Here is a 20,924-nt window from a genome sequence, read left to right as displayed (position 1 = left end):
CGGTTCAAATAAACCCAAGTAGTGTAAAATGCTGCTATAAGAGGGTTCTTCATAGGTCAAATGATAGTGTACAGAGCTGTTGAAACCTCATAGGTGTCGCTTTCAAGTGTCAAGTCATCTTTTATTTACTCTGTAATGCTTTTAGCCTTCTCCATTGAATGGTTCAATTATATTTTGGGGCTAATGGACAGCAAATAAAAATACCATTTGTTGGCACATTTGCATGTCACAGACAGGTCTGCAACCCTGTCTTTCCCAGGGTTGCCACCTCTCTGGGTTTGACCCGGAGACTCCAGGTTTCAGGTACTTTCCTCCGGGCTATGGGTTTAGCCCGTCAATCTCCAGGTGGCGGCGGTGTGCTGCTGCCGGGGCAGGTGGCGGTGTGCTGCGGGGGCCGCGCCTCTGGCATCCTCCGGTATTCTTCTGCAATTCCCCTTCTATCTGCACTGAACATGGCTACGTGACGCCGCATAGCGCCATGATGTCACATAGCGTTCCGTAGCATCGTGACGCCGCGCCGCCATGTTCACTGCAGTTGGAGGGGGAGTAAGTGAATGGGTTTTTTCCCCCCTCCGGGTTGGCCACCAGTTGAAGGTGGCAATCGTGGTCATTCACCATTATCTCTAGACAGCCAGGGATTCTGGGTAATGACATTCCCACTCACAGTGAGTCAGTCTTCACTTATAATCCATTGGGCTATTGGACAAATCCTTTGCTATTCAATGTCTAACGACATTACACTCGGCAATAAACTCTAATAAACTCCACATGCATCAAGCTTGGCTGTTCCTGATAACCCGTCCTTTGTAGACTCTATTCTGGACCCCGAGACCCTCCATCTCGTACCACGTCTCTCGCTCGCTCTCTCGGCAGGATTTTTGATTAACCTTCCTCTTTTTAATTGGAAATAATGTCAGCTCTTCATTAAGCCAGATTTTCATCAGCAATAAGAAAGGGTTCTTTCATATCCTACCCCGGTGGGAGGAACATATTGTGTGCTCTAGTTTTTAGATGCTAATTATTATTCTCAGCATTTAGGATATTGGCTTATCTGAACTCGCTCTCCCTCCTGCATCGCCCGGAGGAAATATGGTTTTGTTCTGCCGCGCTCCTTAATTTCTCTCCCGTGAGTGTGCTGCCTCTTATTGCGTCTATTCTTTGTCTGTGAACTCACTTTAGTTGCTTTGTATTGGGTTCACTCGCCTTTCTTCCATTCAGCACAAAACGAAACCAGCATTTCCACTTGGGCCACACAGGCTGCTGTCAAGTACCAAGCACTTAAGCGTTTAACACTTCCTCTACCGTGTTAATACTTTACAGCTCTGCGGAGTAACCCTGTCACTGCCAGATGGGCCAGCCATGCATGGCGTTGCTGACGTGAAAGAGTTACGGCCAAAAATCTAACTATGGACAGCGACAGTTAACATGGATTCATTAGGGGGGGGGGGGGGGGTAGATCGTTCTATTAGTTCAGGAAGACCCCAGTGCGGGAACTTTTCTGCGCACAATGTAAAAATAAAAACATTATATTGTAAGCTTTTTCAGCAAGGATTTACTGCACCAGTAGCATTCCAATATACAGCACTGTGTATGTATATAAAATACACTACCAGTTTACACAAGTATTCACTAATTTTGCATAATATTTAGCAAATTTTCTAGCTGTGACCTGGCTCCGTTGCTTTTCATTTTTACATGAAATATCTGTAAAATCTGGGAACATTAAAATAAAATGGAACAAAAGGTGTCTTGCGATGTGCAGCGATCAGGCTGACCCTGCTACAGTAAGATAACAACCTGTTTGCACTGTAGGTCAGAAAAGTCCTTAGCAGATGAACCAGCACTCAGACTAAGCACCAATGACTCGACGGGGTAGGGACTTACATTCACTACTGCCTCTTTGGTGTGGACCATGTCAGAGATGACTCCATCGGTGATAACTAGGAGAACGTAGTACTGGGATCCATCTGTGATCTGGGCAGCGGCACTTGGGAAGAACAAAGAACAGATTTGAAGCAACTTTAGGGCAGAAATTCCTTATTCACAATGTTTCTGTGTGGTTTGTTGCACAGTCTTGTACTTTTGTTCCCTTTATTCCAATGCTCTGCTGTAAAGTACTCTGTGTTAGGGATTACACTATGAAAATAAACACACAAACTCGTACAGTATAGGTTACATATCACAGGAGAATATATGGTATGTATCAATGTATAATAAGCCCCAGAAACTATACCATTTGCTGTAATGATACATGTTATGGTGTACAAACATACATTTGTATATGACAGTTTTTTTGTTTTTTTTTAACCTTCTTGTGATTGAGGAACCCTATAATTATTTAGTGAAATTGTGAAGAGCCGCAACCCTCTCTAATAGTGCGTCTGAGATCAGATGCATTGTAAGGAACCCCGACCCTCTCTAATAGCGCGCCTGAGATCAGATGCATTGTAAGGAACCCCAACCCTCTCTAATAGCGCGCCTGAGATCAGTTACATTGTAAGGAACCCCAACCTTCTCTAATAGCATGTCTGAGATCAGATACATTGTAAATTATTCTGTATTTGATCCAATATTCAAATGACCTGAAAATTGCAGGGAACCCCTTTAGGGATGCCCGGGGAACCCAAGGTTTCCTAGGAACCCCTGTTGGAAAAACACTGGTATGTGCATAAGGCTTATGGTATTTCTGACTCCAGAAAGTGGCACTTCATTGAATTCTACAAATATACTAATGCAGGAAATCAATGAGATTCACTAAAACAAAAAGAGGCAGGTTTTCTGCAGATAGCATCGTCTGACAGACCTGCTAAACGACAGGTGCACGTACCAGCTGGGATCAGAGCTGTTACATAGTAACACATACACTGTTGACCAACTTACCTGGCAACCTGGTTTATAACAGGTGCAAAGTTTGTTGGTCCATACAACTGAACTGTTCGCAGGCTTTTGAAATATGCCTCCAGCACACCTTGGATACCCACACAGTTGGAATTTTCCAAATCACCATTCTAAAAAAAAAAAATGAAGAAGAATTATGATAAGAGCATGGAAACAAATGTAAAGTCTTTGATGCCAGAGGGACCTTCAATGCAAATGAAGCCAAGGAGAAGATCCATAAAGAACTGAAACACTGAATTTCTTCAGTAAGGATTGAAGATTCATAGATTTTAGATACGTTTATGGATCAATCAGAAATACCACACCGTGAAAAAGTTACCAAGTCGACCACTTGCCCAGAGGCAAGATTATAGATCAGATTCTTTTTAGAATGATATGTTCACGTTTATACTGTATTATTATTTCGTTATATATTGCTGACAGTGCACATAGCGCTGTACATAGAATTTTGCAGCCAAAGTAAGTCCCTTCCCCGAAGAGCTTACAATCTAATTTTTTTTGTGCCTTTTAGGAACACAGAGATAAAGTGACTTGTCCAAGGTGACAAGGAGCTGACTTTGGGATTTTAACAACGTTCCCCTGCTGCAAAGTCAGTGTTGGTGTTTTCAGAGTCAGCGTTTTCACTCACTTCAGCCCATACAGTGTATATATACAGTATATATTCCTATATCATCATCAAAGATATATGTAACACCCTTCCTAAAGGGTTACTAGCCGTGTTAGTATAGGCTGAGCCCCAAACTCAGTTACTATGGGGATCAAGACATCCCACAGGGGTATTTAAGGAGGAGGGACTGTTTTAGAAGGTTAGGTTCCAGGAGGACATGAGGAAGGGAGCCTCGTGGAGAGTAGACACCCATGTTCTTAAGGTGATAATATAAGACCAGGTGCCCTTACTTTATTATGTTATAAACAGGAATAGTAATCTTGTTTGCTAGGATCCTTATAGAAGACAGGCTACGCGTATAGTGCTGGCGACGGCCCGCTGCGGTCACTGGGAAAATCTAATTGACTTGTCTTCCAGCGATTGGGACCGTCGCGACAATCGCACCGTCACGTCGCTTCTACTATAAGCGCACGCGATGGCGGCAATACATTTGTTTTGCCACGACGTCACGGAAAGGGGGGGATAGGGAAGGGGTAGGAAAGGCAGGTCAAAATGGATAAGACCACCCATGGCTGTGCTTTAGTGTGACCCAAGACCAAACAAACTGCAATTACACAACAAACGCCAAACAACAAATAACAACGAATTGTGAACACAGGGAGGGAGCACAGAGGGTGGGCAGGACGGGAAGACAGAAACACAAGGAAAACAAATCTGCCACAAGTAAATATAAAAACAAAAAAATAAAGTATGGATAAAAATGCTGGAGACTCCACGCAGCTTTCTACAGGAACAACTTGATTAAACCTAATTTTTTACCGAATTACGCTATGGAGCCTGCACTTCCCTCTTTTGTTTATATATATATATATATATATATATAATATATATATATATACCATATATATACCATATATATCCCATATATATCCCATATATATATATATATATATATATATATATATATATATCCCATATATATATATATATATATATATATATATATATATATATATATATATATATATATATATATATATATATATATATATATATATATATACACACCATATATTTTGATTCATAGATTGGATAATCTGTATAATAATAATAATCGTTTTTCTCCAGTATATACATGTAAACATAACAATATGTCACAAGACATTTACAAACCAGCGGGAACTCATGGGAAATCTTGCCATCTGGTGGGATCTTGGCACCAAAACCATAAGCCGGGAATAGTTTGTCGCTGTCATAGTCCTGGATAATCTCTCCGACAGCTTTTAGCGCCATACCATATGCATTGAGCTGGTAGGGATTCATGTAATGCAGAGAGGTGGGCTGCGAAGGGTTACCTGGAGAGACAATATGCACAGAGAGATAGCTGGGAGAGAGGAAACCAACACTGGACAAGCCATCCATTAAATGTAACAGAAGGGTGATGAGGACTTCACTGCAGATTTGTGGTTACACGAACAGAACAGGAACACTTCACTTGTTCTGCAGGGTTTGCCTGTTTTTCACACTTGCTGTCAAACCCTAGATCAGTGGTTCCCAACCTTTTTATGGTTAAGGAACCCAATCATTGTATTGTGAAATTCTAGGGACCCTCTCTAATAGCGCGTCGGAGATCAGATGCATTGTAAGGAACCCCAACCCTCTCTAATAGCGCGTCTGTGATCAGATGCATTGTAAGGAACCCCAACCCTCTCTAATAGCACGTCTGAGATCAGATGCATTGTAACGAACCCCAACCCTCTCTAATAGCACGTCTGAGATCAATGCATGTAAGGAACCCAAAGGTTCTTAGGAACACTGGTTGCAAAACACTGCCCTAGATGCTATTTGGTCAATATTCACCATTTTTGTGTTTATCCAACACATTCTTTAACTATGTCAGAGCCTGCAACTGTCCAGCAATGCCTTACAGGCCTCTCCTGGGTGATTTTTGTGAAGTCCTAGGTACAATATTATGTAAATCAGGGCAAAAGAAAGAAAGACATTAAAGATTACATTTTCTGCTTCTCTTTGGCACCAAGTTATATTTCTCTCTTCTGCCTGCAAGCAACATGTAACCCGGTCACTGCCAAACACCTACAGACAATGCCAACTGTAGGGAGGGAAGGCCAGTGGAGGTCCCAGCACAAGATCGCCACGGCAGACCTGGCAAGGGTCTACGTTATCCCACCGCTGCCGCAAATGCCAGGAACGCACCGCATATGTCTGGCACCAAAGGGGTTATTCTATTTCAGTTATTTGAAGGAAGAAGAATGGTGGGATGGAAGATATACTCAATATATTCATATGTAATTTTTGGGGGGGGTGAGGAGAGGGGGGGGGGGGAGAGGATTGAAGAGGATCAAATCCTAAACAACACAAGCCTTTAGGCAAGCAAATAGTCGGGGGTAGTTTTGCCTTTCAGATGTGTCATTTTGTTGCCGTAGTGGCCAAAAATAGCAACTGGTTTCCAGGCGGGAGGAAGATCAGCACTGAGTTGTGCGTTTCCCGAGCAGGCTTTTCCTTGAGTGTTGATTCCAGCAGCAGCCCAGACCTCCGCCTGTCACATGTCTGAGATCCAATTGAAAAGCCTCATTAAGTGGGGAGCTGAGCTGACAGTGTCTTCAATGCCAGATACAGGGCTGGCCCTTCCTGTCGGCCTGCGTCTTACTGTTACCATGACAACCTGCGCGGGCTCCCCCCCAGCCCCTCGTTATTTCCAGGTCTGCGAGGGTCCCACAATTAATTGGAATAGTGAAGGGAGGGGTGGGGGGGGAAAGAAAAAAAGGTAGCACTCCGGACTCACCGTTCGATGCTGTGAAATCGATGGCTACCGTGAAGTTTAATTGCGTCCTGGAGAAAGGGAGAGAAAGTAATTGCATTTTCTCTGTCTGCCTCCCACACAACCTGTGATGAGGTGCGTTGGCAGGATAATTCCACTGCGTGTACCGTATTACCCATGGAACGCAGTCACTGTGATCCTCTCAGGGACACTGCCCAGACAGATTGGCCCACCGGTGTGCTTCAGCACACTGGAGGATTGAGGCTATACCTTCCAGCCCTAAACTATGCAAGTAGATGAAAGAGCTTTTTCTGAATGGGTTGCGGGCTCTGTGCTTTCTCACCTTGTGCTAGGTGTTTTGAACATCATAGTAAACAGAAGATAAATATTTGGTGGCAAAGGACAGTGACAGTGGTCCATATTTTCTATGCGGTCCTACAGCCCATTTAAATGTCTTTTGGAGTAGCACCAGGTAAATATAACTAAGTGTCTTGTGGACATTTTATTTAAGCTTCCAGTGAGCACCCCCTACTGTTTGGTAGAACAGAGACCCTGGGAAATGTCTTGTGGTATTGGAGGGGGAACGCTTTGGAGGTTAAAAACAATTAAGTATAAACTTACCCTCCTTTGATATAATCCACAAATGTATATTCTGATTCCGCTTTGAAGGACAAAAGTGTCACCTGTGAATGAGAAATAAATATGGTTTCTAAGGGAAATGCTAATTTCTTTAATAATAAAAATAATAATAACTTTAATATAATGCTTTTCTCCCAATGGGACTCAAAGCGTGTCACAATTACAGTACAGCGCGCGGTACACAGCTCATAGCATTGTTAAAGTCACAGTCTCTGCCCAGATGATTTTACAATCTATGTTTTTGGTGCCTGAGGTACAGGGAGATAAAGTGACTTGCCCAAGGTCACAAGGAGCCGACACCGGGATTTAGATTGTAAGCTCTCTAGGGGATTCCCTACCCTATTAACCAATACATTCAATATTGCTCAAACCCCAACTTCAATGTGGGAACAACCCTATGTCCTAAGACAATATATGAAGGGCATGGGGGTGCTGGCTCTGAAAACCCCCAAAATAATTACCGAAAGAAGAAAAGGAAAAACTGAAAAGTGGGTTAATAGAACGAGCTGCGCTTTGCACCTTTTAAGTTAGAAACAACACATTCAAAAGCATTAAATTGTGAGTGGGCCAAAGAATTATCTGCAGAATTGCAAAACCGTTTCTTATAATACATAATCACCAATGTGTCACCATATACAAATACTCTTTACTGGGGTACATCAAGCCACAACTTTATCATATCTTCCCAGACCTTTATCCATAAAAACATAGCATCCTGCATTACTTTTGCATGTAATATATATATACTGTATATATATATATATATATATATATATATATATATATATATATATATATATATATATATATACGCACAAAAGAAAAGAAGCGCCAGCTCCATAGCATAATACTGTATAAAAAATTGATTCTTTATTAAGAGCTAGAGTGGCCAGCAGGACTTGCACTCACTTCAAATAATTTAAAAACTTTCATTGGAGACAATCTGTAAACTGCTTAGAACAGCTGAGGGACGAATCAACTTGTCCAATATACAAAGGTACTATGGTGGCTGATGTCAAAAACCGGATACTCATCTGTGGTACAGCACGCAGATGCTGTGTCCAGGAGTCCCTCCCGTGTCAGCGATGAAAGAGGGGATTCTAAAGGGCTCACACCCCAATCTGGCAAAACAGTGACTTCCGCCTGTTCCACGTAGTGAATTCCACACCTGTAGCTCACGGGTACTCGGCACAGAGCGCCTCGCCCAGCACAGCACACGGAGACACACAATCCTAGACACCCCACACCGAGTCCATGCCCCTGACGAACGGTATCGGCTATCTATCTATCTATACCATACATTTTAAGTTATGGTGGGTGAAAAAGGCGACAGAAAACCTCCACCGTTAGCATATAGCCAATAAAGAATATCACTTGTGAGCACATTCACATGTCTTAGAAAGGTCTGCAAATGTGTCACCTTTTGCCTGGAATATCCATTCACATGGAGCCCATTTAAGCTGATGTATCGCCGTTCACACAGCTTTAAACACAGCATGGGACAAGCAAAGCAAGTTTAAACCACTCACAGACATGTTTCAACCTTGATGGGTATCATCATTGTGAGGTTGGTTTATATACACATACATACATACATATTTTGAGTTTTCTTCTTTCCCTCTCTCATTGTCTGATTTTGTTTGTGTCCCTTATTGTAATATATATACTCCTTCTTCCAAATCGCTGGTGCGTCGACGGTTTTCTATTTTTGTAATATAATTCCCTGTATTGTCACTGTTGTAATTAAAAAAAAAATAATATACATACATTCCCTTGGAAAGATTATCTGATGGGAAAATGAGCTGGACAGATTGCAAACCTCTCTGACCACAATGAATTATAATTCTAAATATGGGAATGCAAAGAAGAACAGAGCCATACCGAGCACTCTTAGGCCGCGCTTATAGTGCTGGCGACGGCGACCGATGACGTCACCCGTCACCACCCGCGAAAGTTATAATTTAACTTTCAGCGACGGGGTCATTGATTGGTTTACAGACAGTCACATGTGGTGACAGTCTGTAAAAAATCAAATTTAACCCCCAAATTTTTGGTCGCTCTGTCGTCGCGCTTACTATAAGCGCTGGAGATGGAGTCAATTGTTTTGGAGCGACGTCGCGTCACCGTCGTGGGCACTATAAGAGCAGCCTAAGCCACTGCCAAAACATGCAACGTTTCTTCCGGATAAAATCCCCGCCATATATTCCTGTTGGGCGGTATTAACTTCTAAATGCTTTTCTGTATTTTCTTTTTGCCGGTTAAAACGTTACACACACACGGAAGGTCTTCACAGGTGTGTTTAGTACTAGAGACGGGCGGATTTTACGTCAAAATTTGAATCCGACGCGGATTGGCGAGTTCCTTGCAGCCGCGGATTAGTCTAAAAAAAGGCAGATTTGTTTTTTCTTATAGAGTTGTCTTTATGGCGGTTTCATCGGTGCCAGTGCGCTGAGCCCCGCGCTTCCAGAGGCCCCTGCGCTCTTCCCCCACATTTAAACTGATTGCCGCGGGACAGCGCGGGGCCTCTGCAAGTGCCTCTTACCTTCACTCCGGAGCCGGCATCTCTTCCTGCAATCGTGACGACGCACCGCCATGACAACGGGACGTCACAAGGTGCGATCTCGACATGATGTCATGCCACGCCATATCGCCATGAGTCAGGCCTCGTTCAGGGTGGCAGAGACAGGAGGTGGAGGGCGCGCGTCCGCGTGTGTGCGCGTCCGTATGCTGGCCGATGTGTGCATGTGTGAGGAGGCGGGTCTACAGAACTCAGCTTAGGGATGGGTGTTGCTCTTCTCACTACACTTTCCCGAATGATTTGATTGGCTGCCGAATTACCAGTGACGCTGCTGCAGCTTAAAAAAACAACTTGAGTTGTTTATGCAGACTGTAGCAGGCGTCAACTCCGTACTTCGGCGACACGGTAGCTGCTACCCTGACAACCGCTATTGACTTTAAATACTTTTTTTCGAACGTGCGCGCGCGCACACGTAAGCGCGCATGTCGCGATGCAGCACCCTGAACGAGGTCTAAGGATGCTGCTCTGGAGTAGATAAGTGGCCCTGCTAAAACCCCATGCACCGAGCATGGGGGGAGGAAGATTTTTATATATACTGTATATATATGTGTGCATTTATGTTGAATCCGACATCGAATTCGATATAAACATGTTCTGCATACAGGATTTCCGTTAACTCTGACGGATTCTTTAAAATCAGAGAATCCAGAGTTCCGTGGACGGATTTAAAAGAACTCGCGCAGGCTAAAGTCCCCCCCCTCCCCACCATCGGATCTCCTGCTCGCCACTGCAAGCACAACCGCAGAACACAGGTCGCGGCTGAAACGGGTTTAAGGTTTCAACTGGAAAAACACCACTGATTCATCATCTTGCGCTCCCGGTTAAAACCAATAAAACCTGGGAAAAATTAAGCATCATTTTAACCGAGTTCCCCCCCCCCTTTGTAGCAGCGATGCCGCAGGCAGGAGACAAAAAGCAACACGGGGAGTACGGGAAAAATTAGTACACCGATTAAAGCTCAAATTCAACTGTCTGGCCATTTTTTTCTCCCAACACTGATAAACACACATTTAATACAATAAATACACAAGGGGAAAAAACACTGATTTTACAAAAAAAAAAAAAACACACAGAAAAACGCAATCCCTAATCATATTATACGTCAAATCACAGTTGGCAAGGCATATGGGCCCATATTAACTAAACGGTGCTATGCCCTAAGACGCCATATGATGCTGGAAGACCTAATGGCCAAACCAAGCAAACGCTTACAGTAAGTGAATAGATCGTAATGCGTCTTTCTGGGGTGGAAGATGTTGATTGGGTTAGCAGTGCTTAGTAAATATGGTCCATGGTTTATAAGTCCTACATGTCCAAGGCAACCCTATTACAGATTGTGGGGTTTGTAATACGCCATCCCGCTGCTCCTTTACAAGGCTCTTCCCACGGTCTGATCTTCAGGGCTGACATGAAACATAATAGGTCCTTGAAAGAGTACTCACCGTTCCCGAGTTGATATATTTCTTCTTTTTACACTTCTTTTTTGGATTTAACACCTAGGGATAGAGGAATGACAGATCAAGGATATACCCGTCCTGTTCACTGACAACACGAGCACATTCATCTTCATTAGTGTGGATAACGGAGAATTCATCACTTGTAGCTGGCGCTGTTGCCAGTTAGACATAGATACCTGTACTCACAATTAAGGTGACACATGCAGAGCAGCACAAAGAGCATGGAGAATAATGGGACGAATGTGACCATCCATCCATAATAAGACTGATTGTTTTCAATCTCGTGTTGCTACTTAGCATTGACATGTAGGGTCACCCACCTGTTGCAGTATTTTACATAGTGTATGAAACATAGACAAGTATATCAGGGGAAGACCCTTTGGTAGAGATGTGCAAAAAATGTTGGCGGATTCCTGTGGTCCGCCGATTTCCGCGTGTCAGTCTCCCAAAGGCCAATCTGCCTTTTCCGTTTTTTTTTTTCTATCACGGAGAATCCACATTGCGGATTAATAATCCACGGTTGGGTTATTATTAATCTGCACTCAGATTAAATCCGAGGGGGAGGGGGAAGGAAGAGAGTGCGGAATTTTAACAATAAGAGTGCGGAATTTTAACAATAAGAGTGCGGAATTTTAACAATAAGAGTGCGGAATTTTGACAATAAGAGTGCGGAATTTTGACAATAAGAGTGCGGAATTTTGACAATAAGAGTGCGGAATTTTAACAATAAGAGTGCGGAATTTTGACAATAAGAGTGCGGAATTTTGACAATAAGAGTGCGGAATTTTAACAATCCTGCATTAATCAGAACACAGAACAATGATCTACAAAACAATAAGCTTTCGGTATTGGGAGAAGGGAGGAAATTGTACTGTATGTATTTCCAGCGGCAGATTTCAAAATCTACCGCCCCTAGAAATTTCGCTGTTGTCGCCGCCACATCTGTGAATTCTGCGGCGTCAAATGACGCTGCGCTTCAGAAGGAGGAAGGGGTGGCAGGAAAGGAGGCGGCCACAACAGCTAACTGACTTCCCATCAGGCCCGATAGCACGGCAAAAGTATAGGGGGGCGGCCATTCTTGCCGCCCCCAAAATTTGCCGCCCTAGGCCCGGGCGTAATGGGGAATCTGGCACTGCGTATTTCTGGTTTGGTGTACAGCACAGACTGGTCACGTAGTTATAGAAAGGCACAGTGCCGGCATACACAGTCGTTGATACAAAGAGGTTACCGTTTCTTGTAACTGAAGCATGCCGGGTTTCAGGCAGGAGGGGGCTGGGATAATAGGTTAGTTGAGCTCCAGTGGACCAGCTTCCGTTACAAATGAGACTAATGCGATATTGAAGTGATTAATCTGGTTTTCCTTGCCCGCATGTAGCATTGGGACAACACTTTGATAAACGTCCCTCTCTCCTCCTCATGGTAACTTGTCATCATTTGTGGGGTTTGGGCTATGTTCCCCTCGACACACACACAGGCCCATATTCACTAAAGGGTGCTATACATTAGCACACCCTAACACTAATTCAAATGAATGGGAGTAAAGATGTGCTAAAGCTTTGCTCTATTTAGTAAATACGGGGCACAGAGACCCTCGACCTCTCTTGGAATATGCTTTCCCAAGCCCTATGTTACCAGAGGGGGCTATCTTCATGGAAACATGAATTGCAGTGAAGGGATTAGTGCCCATGGGCCAATGGGCAAACCATAAGATGGGTAAACTGGCAAAGAATCAGCTGCTAAGGATGCAATGAAGCAAAGCTTAGCTCTCACCTCATACACACTGAACTGGCTCTGTCCTCGGGATAGCTCCCTGTAGCTTGTTGTGAACTCCCCAATGAAATCATGACTGGAGAGGAACAAAGAAAAGTGTCACAGCATCAGTTCATAACAATGCCTGCGTTCATATGTGAGCTCTATTCTGGGCCCCAAGTCACTACTACATCCATTACGGAGCTAATTTCCGGTGCTGGAAGGCACCTGACATTCAAGTCAATGGGTTGGAAGGTGTCCGATGGCAGAAGAGTGTGTAGTAAATACTGTATGACCCAATTTGTATAAATGAACAATGCACATTCATCATCTGCAACAGATTGATTTGCACTGTCAAGTAGAGGAGACACTATTACCAACCAAAGCCACGGGCAGAGCTGCTGCTCATTCCACAGGCAATAATGGTAAACATCCCCAAATATAATCTAAAGTTAACACAGACCTGTAAGGAGAAACGAGTGAGCGGAAAAGTACATTTTATTGGGGTTATATTATCAACATGCCAGTTTGTCTTTTAAATAAACGTCCCCACAAAATTATTCATTATTTTTTTTATCATCTTTAGTTTCTAAGCAAATACAAATATCCTTTGTGAGCACAGTCACATCTCAGACAGGTCAGCGTCCCGGCCTCTTCCTATTATCTCTTAGCATACAGTGCTTCCACTGCAGCCAGGGATTCTGGGTAATGACAAGCAAATGAGCACACAGTGTCACCTTTTCCTTCATGTCCATTTTAACACGGAGCCCTATGAGCTTATGCCTGCCGCATTACACAGCTTTTCAGCAAAGCCTGGGTTACAGAAGTGCAGAGCCAGTAGCCCTGCTCACAGACGGCAGTTTTGAGCTGTTGGGTCTCCTCGGTGGGAGGTTGGTTATACCGGCTTTGCCATGTGAAGCTGGAACAGGTTTACCGACAACAATTAATTTCATATGTTAGTCTGTAAGAGCGCTTTGCATTTACTTTACCTAACGTGTGTCAGATATGTGAATGAGTTATATAGAGCGACTAGCTGAGAGCCCCGGCGTTGCCCGGGATGTTTGTGGTGTGGGGGTGGCATTTGGGTGATTGGGTGGGGAGTGATCCACGCGGCCCATGGCGGTGTGCGGTGGTGCTGTGGCTGTACTGATGGTGATTGTATCGGGGTGCTGATTTGGGAGGGTTTGGTGTTGATGTGGGGATGCGGATGTGGGCGTGCTGATGGGGGAGGTGCGAAGGTGCTGATGTGTGGGTGATGGTGTTGATGGGGGCTGGGAATGCTACATATGTGTGTGTGTCTACATATGTGTGTGTGTGTGTCTACATATGTGTATGTGTGTCTATATATGTGTGTGTGTCTACATATGTGTGTGTCTACATATGTGTGTGTGTCTACATGTGTGTGTGTGTGTGTCTACATATGTGTGTGTCTACATATGTGTGTGTGTGTCTACATATGTGTGTGTGTGTCTACATATGTGTGTGTGTCTACATATGTGTGTGTGTCTACATATGTGTGTGTGTGTGTCTACATATGTGTGTGTCTACATGTGTGTGTGTGTGTCTGCATGTGTGTCTACATATGTGTGTGTGTGTCTACATGTGTGTCTACATGTGTGTGTGTGTCTATGTGTGCGTGTGTATCTACATGCGTGTGTGTCTACATGTGTGTGTGTGTGTGTCTACATGTATGTGTGTGTGTCTACGTGTGTGTGTGTGTCTACATGTGTGTGTGTGTGTGTCTACATGTGTGTGTGTGTCTACGTGTGTGTGTCTACATGTGTGTGTGTGTGTGTCTACATGTGTGTGTGTGTGTGTCTACATGTGTGTGTGTGTCTACATGTGTGTGTGTGTCTACCTGTGTGTGTGTCTACATGTGTGTGTGTGTCTACATGTGTTTGTGTGTCTACATGTGTGTGTCTACATGTGTGTATGTGTCTACATGTGTGTGTGTGTCTACATGTGTGTGTGTGTCTACGTGTGTGTGTGTCTACATGTGTGTGTATGTGTGCCTACGTGTGTGTATCTACGTGTGTGTGTTTGTGTGTCTACATGTGTGTATATGTGTGTGTTGGAGGAGGGACGGAGGGACGGAGGGACGGAGGGATGAGGCCGGAGAGGAAGGAATGTGTGTGGGGGGGAGCTGCTTACCGTACAGCATACAGCTGGCAGCAGCTTCCTCCTGCAGCCCGGGGGAGTCGCACCCCAGCTCAAGTCATCTGCTAGGGAGGGGCGGGGTTCAGACGGGAGCCGGACGGAGAGCACAGAGGGCATGTGGAAGGAGAGAGGGGGGGGGAGCTGCACGAAGAGCACAGAGGGCATGTGGAGGGAGAGAGGGGTGGGGGGGAGCTGCCCGGAGAGCTGCAGAAGGCATGTGGGGGGTCCCTCCTGCAAGTGAGGCGGCGGCGCCGAGGAGCGGGCGCCTCTGCTCATGGGTAGTGTTGCTGGAGGCGCCGGGGAGGCTGGAGTTTGCTGTGAGGGGGAGTGGGGAGAGGTGAGGCGGTGGTACCGAGGAGCGTGCGGCGATGCCCGGGGGTAGCGGTGTCAGTGGCTGGTGAGTGTGACCAATGAGAGGTGTGCGGGGGCGGGCGGGCCAAGGGAGCAATCTGATTGGCCGGAGGCTGAGTGACAGACCGACGGACCAATCAGTTTGCCCCTAGAGACGGACATACAATGGTTTCAAAAATATAGATATAGATAGTAGGACTGACACATGATATATTATAATGTTATCTATTACACGTGTGTGTGCTAATTTACATTCATCATTCCACCAGGTCTCTGCATGAGCCGAATACAGGGGTGGTCAACTTCAGTCCTCAAGGGCCACCAACAGATCAGGTTTTAAGGATATCCCTGCTTCAGAACAGCTGGCCACTGATTGGGTCACCTGTGCTGAAGCAAGGATATCCTTATAGCGCGACCTGTTGTTGGCCCTTGAGGACTGAAGTTGGCCACCCATTGTCTAATGTATGAAAACTACACCTGGAGGTGTAACATACCTCAATGGGGATTGTTGACCGGACGTGGCACACATCAGACTATAGAGAATAAGGCTCTTTGAGATAACCCGAGTGGTAAAAAAACGAAACTCACCTCCCTCCTCGGTCCCAGTCATACACATCCACTTTCACCGTTCTGCAGGACAGAGGAACGCCTTGTTACGTATCGTAATGTATCACAGGCCTCTCAATCCCAGGCGTGGCCCCAGAGACAACACTTTATTACACAGGTCTGCAATAGGTTTCCTTTAGGGTGCTCTGAGGACTCAAATGAACTAACAGCAGCGACGTGTGTGAAAGTCCATCTGCGCGATTTACACGTACAAAATATGGGGAAGGTTTGAGTTGCTTTTAGCTCGTGCCCTTGGTCGGGTATCACTGGGTGTTAAAGAGGCAATTCAAGCAATATCCTACGTGTGTTTTTTTTAATAAATCAGTTCTGTAGTATTAGATAATACAGCATTTAAAAAAATTATTACTCAACTCTTAATGAAATTTTTAATGAGTTAATGTACTGAGCATGCTTTGATTTCTATAGCAGGTTTTAGCCCACCTCCCCAGCAGTGCAAGGCCTTTGCAACACTATCCTGTTTGTGATCATTTGTTGCCAATGTTCCCAGCAGTTTGAGCTACAACTTGTAATAATAGATAATGTTACCTTAGTAATATAAGACAACATTGTAGCTGCTATACATACATACATATATACATATACATATATATACATATATACATATATATATTTATTTATTTATTTTAGTGCCACTTGGCTTGTCTTCGGGGGCTGTCCTGCCAAGGATGAAAGTGAACCAAGCACCGTGTTAAAAAGGTTAAATGGAGCTGACTGACACCTGTACATATTTGTTTTTTAATATAACTCTTTTTAAATAATTAAAAAAAAAAAATATTTTAGAACGTTTTTACAACTGATGTCTTTTGGTGATAATACGGTTTGCCAGTCATCAACACTGCTGGTATCGTTCTGATCCTTTGTCTGCAACGTATCTATGATGTAATCATTCGTCAAACAGATAAACATAAGTAGTGGGTTTGCTTGAACCCCGTGTATCCGACACGAAGCTGCATATAATCATTTGGAACAAGACACAAAATGGTAGAAACTTTAACGGTTTTGGGATCTTCCAAGGAATTAGATCACACAGATTATTTTTTGACCCACTAAATTGAACTAAAATTTCAAGCAGAACATGACACCAGCTAAAAGCAACTCCTTCCCTTCTGCAGACTGATTCTCTGACATTACCACCTCCGCTGGGATCCTATTCCATGAATCCACTACCCTTTCTGTGAAATACTTTCTCACATTTACCCCGAGCCTGCCACTCTCCAAGAAAACCAATGGCATTAATACAATTGCTCTGCCCAAGCATCGTACCCGCCCTCCCTCTGTTGCAGCTAAGGGGTTAACCCCACTGCGTCTTAATTATTCGCTGCAGAGATAGCACGCGGAGAATGAATCCCGAAGATCCCAGACCTGTCATAGTCGCCGTTGCACAAGGCTCGCACGGGGATGGTGAACGGCTGCCACACGGGATTCAGCGTGTTTTTCACCACCTCTGTCTTGTGGCAGATGGTGAACCTGAAAAGTAGATTAAAGGAGTTCTGTGTCCCTTCCTCCCGCTCCCACCCCCCCCCCCAAGCAACTAACGTCCGGGCATCAAAGTCAGGGCAGAAATATCCGACTGGAAATAGTCCACATAGGGCAAGTATATTGAGGACCAGGATCAATATAAAAAGCCTGTCCAGGAATGAGATTTAACAAATGAAGCCACTCGGGATATATTTACAAAGCAGCTAAGCTGTAAGGCCCATTTTTATCTCTTAGCACTGCTTAGTAAAAATGGCCTTCAGTGCGTCCACCCTGGGAGAAAGTAGGTAGATGGGATACTTGCAAGTACACCAGTTGTATATGTCAGGTATATGATGGCAAGAGGGAAACGAATACCAGATGAAGGGGGCATGCACTGAGGGTGCAGGACAGGTAGGGTCAAGAAATGTAAGATAATGGCCCATGTTTACTAAGCAGTGCTATTCCACAGCACACCTTCCAGTGCTGCAAGACCACCTATTCACTTCAAGAGACCCTAAGAGGCCATATTTATCAAGCAGCACGGGAAGGGGTCTCCTGGAGAGGGATTTGTAAACATGGCCCAGTGTATATTATTTGGGGGGGGGGGAGGGGGTCACTGCCAGGGAGGATGGAAAAGAGACTGGGTGAGGACGTGGCGGTTCTATCCACTTGGTAAATGTACTCCGGATTAACCCGTGCCCTGCTGGAGCAGTCCGTCACTGCTATCAACATGGAGGTGCTCGCGACAATGAGGTTCTTTGCCGTTTGCTTTAACGCCTTGTCAGACTTACGTCCCATCCTCGTTACTGCGGTAAAACACCAGAAAGGGGTCCGATTTCCCGAAGAAATCCTTCTTGTCCAGTTTGTTGGCGCACAGTTGCATGGTGACGATGTCCTGCAAACGGGAGAGGCTGCGATTACGGACCCGGCATTTCTGACATCGCCAAACTACGTCTTAACTGTCCCCACTCCGACAACTGAGGTCCAGATCCCCCACGCTCTGTGAGGTCACTTAGCGTGACGGTAACACTAACCCTGGATCTGCAATGGACAATTCATTAACTCGTATTTTCTCCCTTAAAGCGGCAATCCAAGCTGTTGATTAATTTTGCGAATTGTTGTATTTTTTAACATAGGATTGAAGCAGGGGGCCTCCAGAGCTGAACCACACTCATTTCAGCTCCGGAGACCCCCTGCTTCTAGAGATACTTACCTCTGAAAGGGGATGGGGCAGGGGGAAGGAGATGCTCGGCTAGCAGGGATCACGTAATCGTTTTTCAAAGCTCCCTCGCCGGGCGGGCCAATTGGAAGCTGTGACATCATCCAGTGTGGCTTCCTATTGGCCTGCATGACGCGGGAGCGTTAAACATGAGCAGGAGATACCGGCACTCTCTTCCAAGGTAAGAATCTCTGGAAGCAGGGGGTCCCTGGAGCTGACATTGATGGGGTTCAGCTCTGAAGATCCCCTGCTTCAATGCTTTGTTAAAAAAAACGAACTAAAAAAAACGAACTAAAAAAAACAATTGGCAAAAACCAATCGACCGCTTGGATTGCTCATTTAACAGAGCGTAGCATTAACTATAACGGACGTTGCTGATAATAACATGCAAATGAGGTGTTAACATAACATCGCACAGCCACAAAAAGTCTGTTAAGGTTAACGCAGCGACTTCACTCAAAATTGGCTTTACTCCCATTCAGACACTGAAATAGGGCTGTTACCGGGTCCCGGTGGGTGTAATGCCGCAGTTAGCCATAATTTACCTAACATAGCTTTATGTCTCAGTGTTATTTCCCTCTCCTCTTTTTCTCACCATGGCCCATATTCACTAGAGGGTCTGGATCGGAGTAATGCTAAATCTTACTTAATATCCCATGATTGGCAGATAACTCAATGTTATGCTACACTAACGTGACATTAAGCCTACGCTAACGAGATGCATAAGTATGGCACATAATTAGCTTGTGGGATACACGTTAGTCGCAGGTTACATAACCTCCACTCCTGTTTTACACAAGGTCATGTTATAAGCCCGGATTTAACTCAGCTTTGTGGATCTGCACCTAAGTGTCTAAACCTAGTGTCTCTCTTGTGCTTAATATAAGGGACCAAGTCCCAAACACCCTAGTGTGGAGTCACAGCAGTCTCTTTGTATGGGAAGGTGCTGGTCCCTTTAAGTGTGGTCACACTTCGTGTATCATATGTAGTTTCAGGCCGTGTACGGGCCTGAAACGTCGTTTTGTGGCGTGCTATGTAGAGATGGACGAAACTGTCAAAATCCATTTAGCGGAATTTCCCGAGCTTTCCCTTCAAAATCCGTTCCGCAGTGTGAAATCCGCTGGCGGATTGTTCCAGTTTCAATCCGTACGGATTAATTCAAACACCACCATTGGATACAATCCGCGGATCGGGTTGTTAAAATCCAACAGCGGATTGCGGAATCCATGAATTGGATTGTCGGTGATAAAAAAAAAAAAAGATCCGTGGATCAAAGGAACCACCCGATCCATGCCGGATCCATATCCGCCCATCAAATATTGCCCATCTCTAGTGATAGGTTCCTTTAGCAATAAAGGCAGCTTTTTCTTCATCAACTATCTGTACTTCTTGATGTGAATTTGGATATCCTATGAAGTGAGTGCGACTTCGTCTTGGGACAGCGTGGTAGTACAAATATATATATGTCGTGGATGTATCGATCCCGGAAAAGTGTAGATTTGTAATAGGTTCTGATATGTGTGCGTGATGAAGTACAGAGCGTCTCACGGGTCTTTTCTTCACAAGTGCTGTTGATATGCGCTGTATCAAACTTGATAAAGGGTTAAAGGAATAAGAGGATATGTATTAAAGAACAGATATAGTTTTTTTTTTTTTACAGTAAACTGTTGTTTAGTGAAGTATTTTGTACGTTTATTTTAGCGTATTTTATATCGCTTTTCCCTGTGGGCATCAGCCTGAAATCTGGAGGAGTGCGTTTGTAGGGGAATCAGGGAGGCGTTACAGACACATTTTATAATGGGCTTTGACCAGCGGCGGATTTCAAAATCTGTCTCCCCATGGCACTCAGATGTTGCGGTTTCCTCCTTAGCTGCCGCCCCCCTCCTCCTTCTGAACAGCAGTGTCAAATGACGCCTTGGACATCACCAACGTGGCACTGCAGCGCGTCGCGTTGCAATGGTAACGCCACGTCATGATGCCATTTGACGCTGCGACGTTGCGTTGCCATTGTAACGAGATGCCATGTGACATCACGTTGGTGACGTCCGCGATGCCATTTGACGCGGCGGTTCAGACGGCGTCAGGTAAGGAGGCGGCCGCAACAGCTAAGCGACTTCCCATCAGGCCCGATAGCACGGCAAAAGTATATGTGGGCGGACATTTTTGCCGCCCCCAAATTTTGCCGCCCTAGGCCCGGACGTAATGGGATATCCGCCACTGGCTTTGACACATTCTGTGTCACAGAGTTGTTTACAATATGTTAGTTCTGACAGCGGCCCAGATCCCCTAAAGAATGCTAAACTTTAGCACGCCTTTACTCCCATTCATATGAATAGGTGCGGAGGCGTACTAAAGCTTAGCACCATTTAGTGGATCTGGGCCACTAGCAGAACGAGCATATTGTA

General features: G+C 44.8%; 1 protein-coding gene across 1 annotated transcript in view; it reads right to left on the bottom strand.

Annotated features, from left to right (window-relative positions):
* Positions 1 to 20,924, bottom strand: part of CPNE9 (copine family member 9) — a 156,079-nt gene that overhangs the window by 16,291 nt on the left and 118,864 nt on the right. The window contains 10 exon segments of the mRNA XM_075574372.1: positions 1,885 to 1,987; positions 2,881 to 3,008; positions 4,679 to 4,860; positions 6,309 to 6,355; positions 6,906 to 6,967; positions 10,944 to 10,997; positions 12,729 to 12,804; positions 15,804 to 15,845; positions 17,205 to 17,309; positions 18,092 to 18,195. Of these exon segments, the coding sequence (XP_075430487.1) occupies positions 1,885 to 1,987; positions 2,881 to 3,008; positions 4,679 to 4,860; positions 6,309 to 6,355; positions 6,906 to 6,967; positions 10,944 to 10,997; positions 12,729 to 12,804; positions 15,804 to 15,845; positions 17,205 to 17,309; positions 18,092 to 18,195 (903 nt within the window).

The sequence above is a fragment of the Ascaphus truei genome, chromosome 17 (genome assembly GCF_040206685.1).
Source record: "Ascaphus truei isolate aAscTru1 chromosome 17, aAscTru1.hap1, whole genome shotgun sequence".
In the NCBI taxonomy this organism is placed as follows: domain Eukaryota; kingdom Metazoa; phylum Chordata; class Amphibia; order Anura; family Ascaphidae; genus Ascaphus; species Ascaphus truei.
This window is presented reverse-complemented; position numbering and strand designations above follow the sequence as displayed.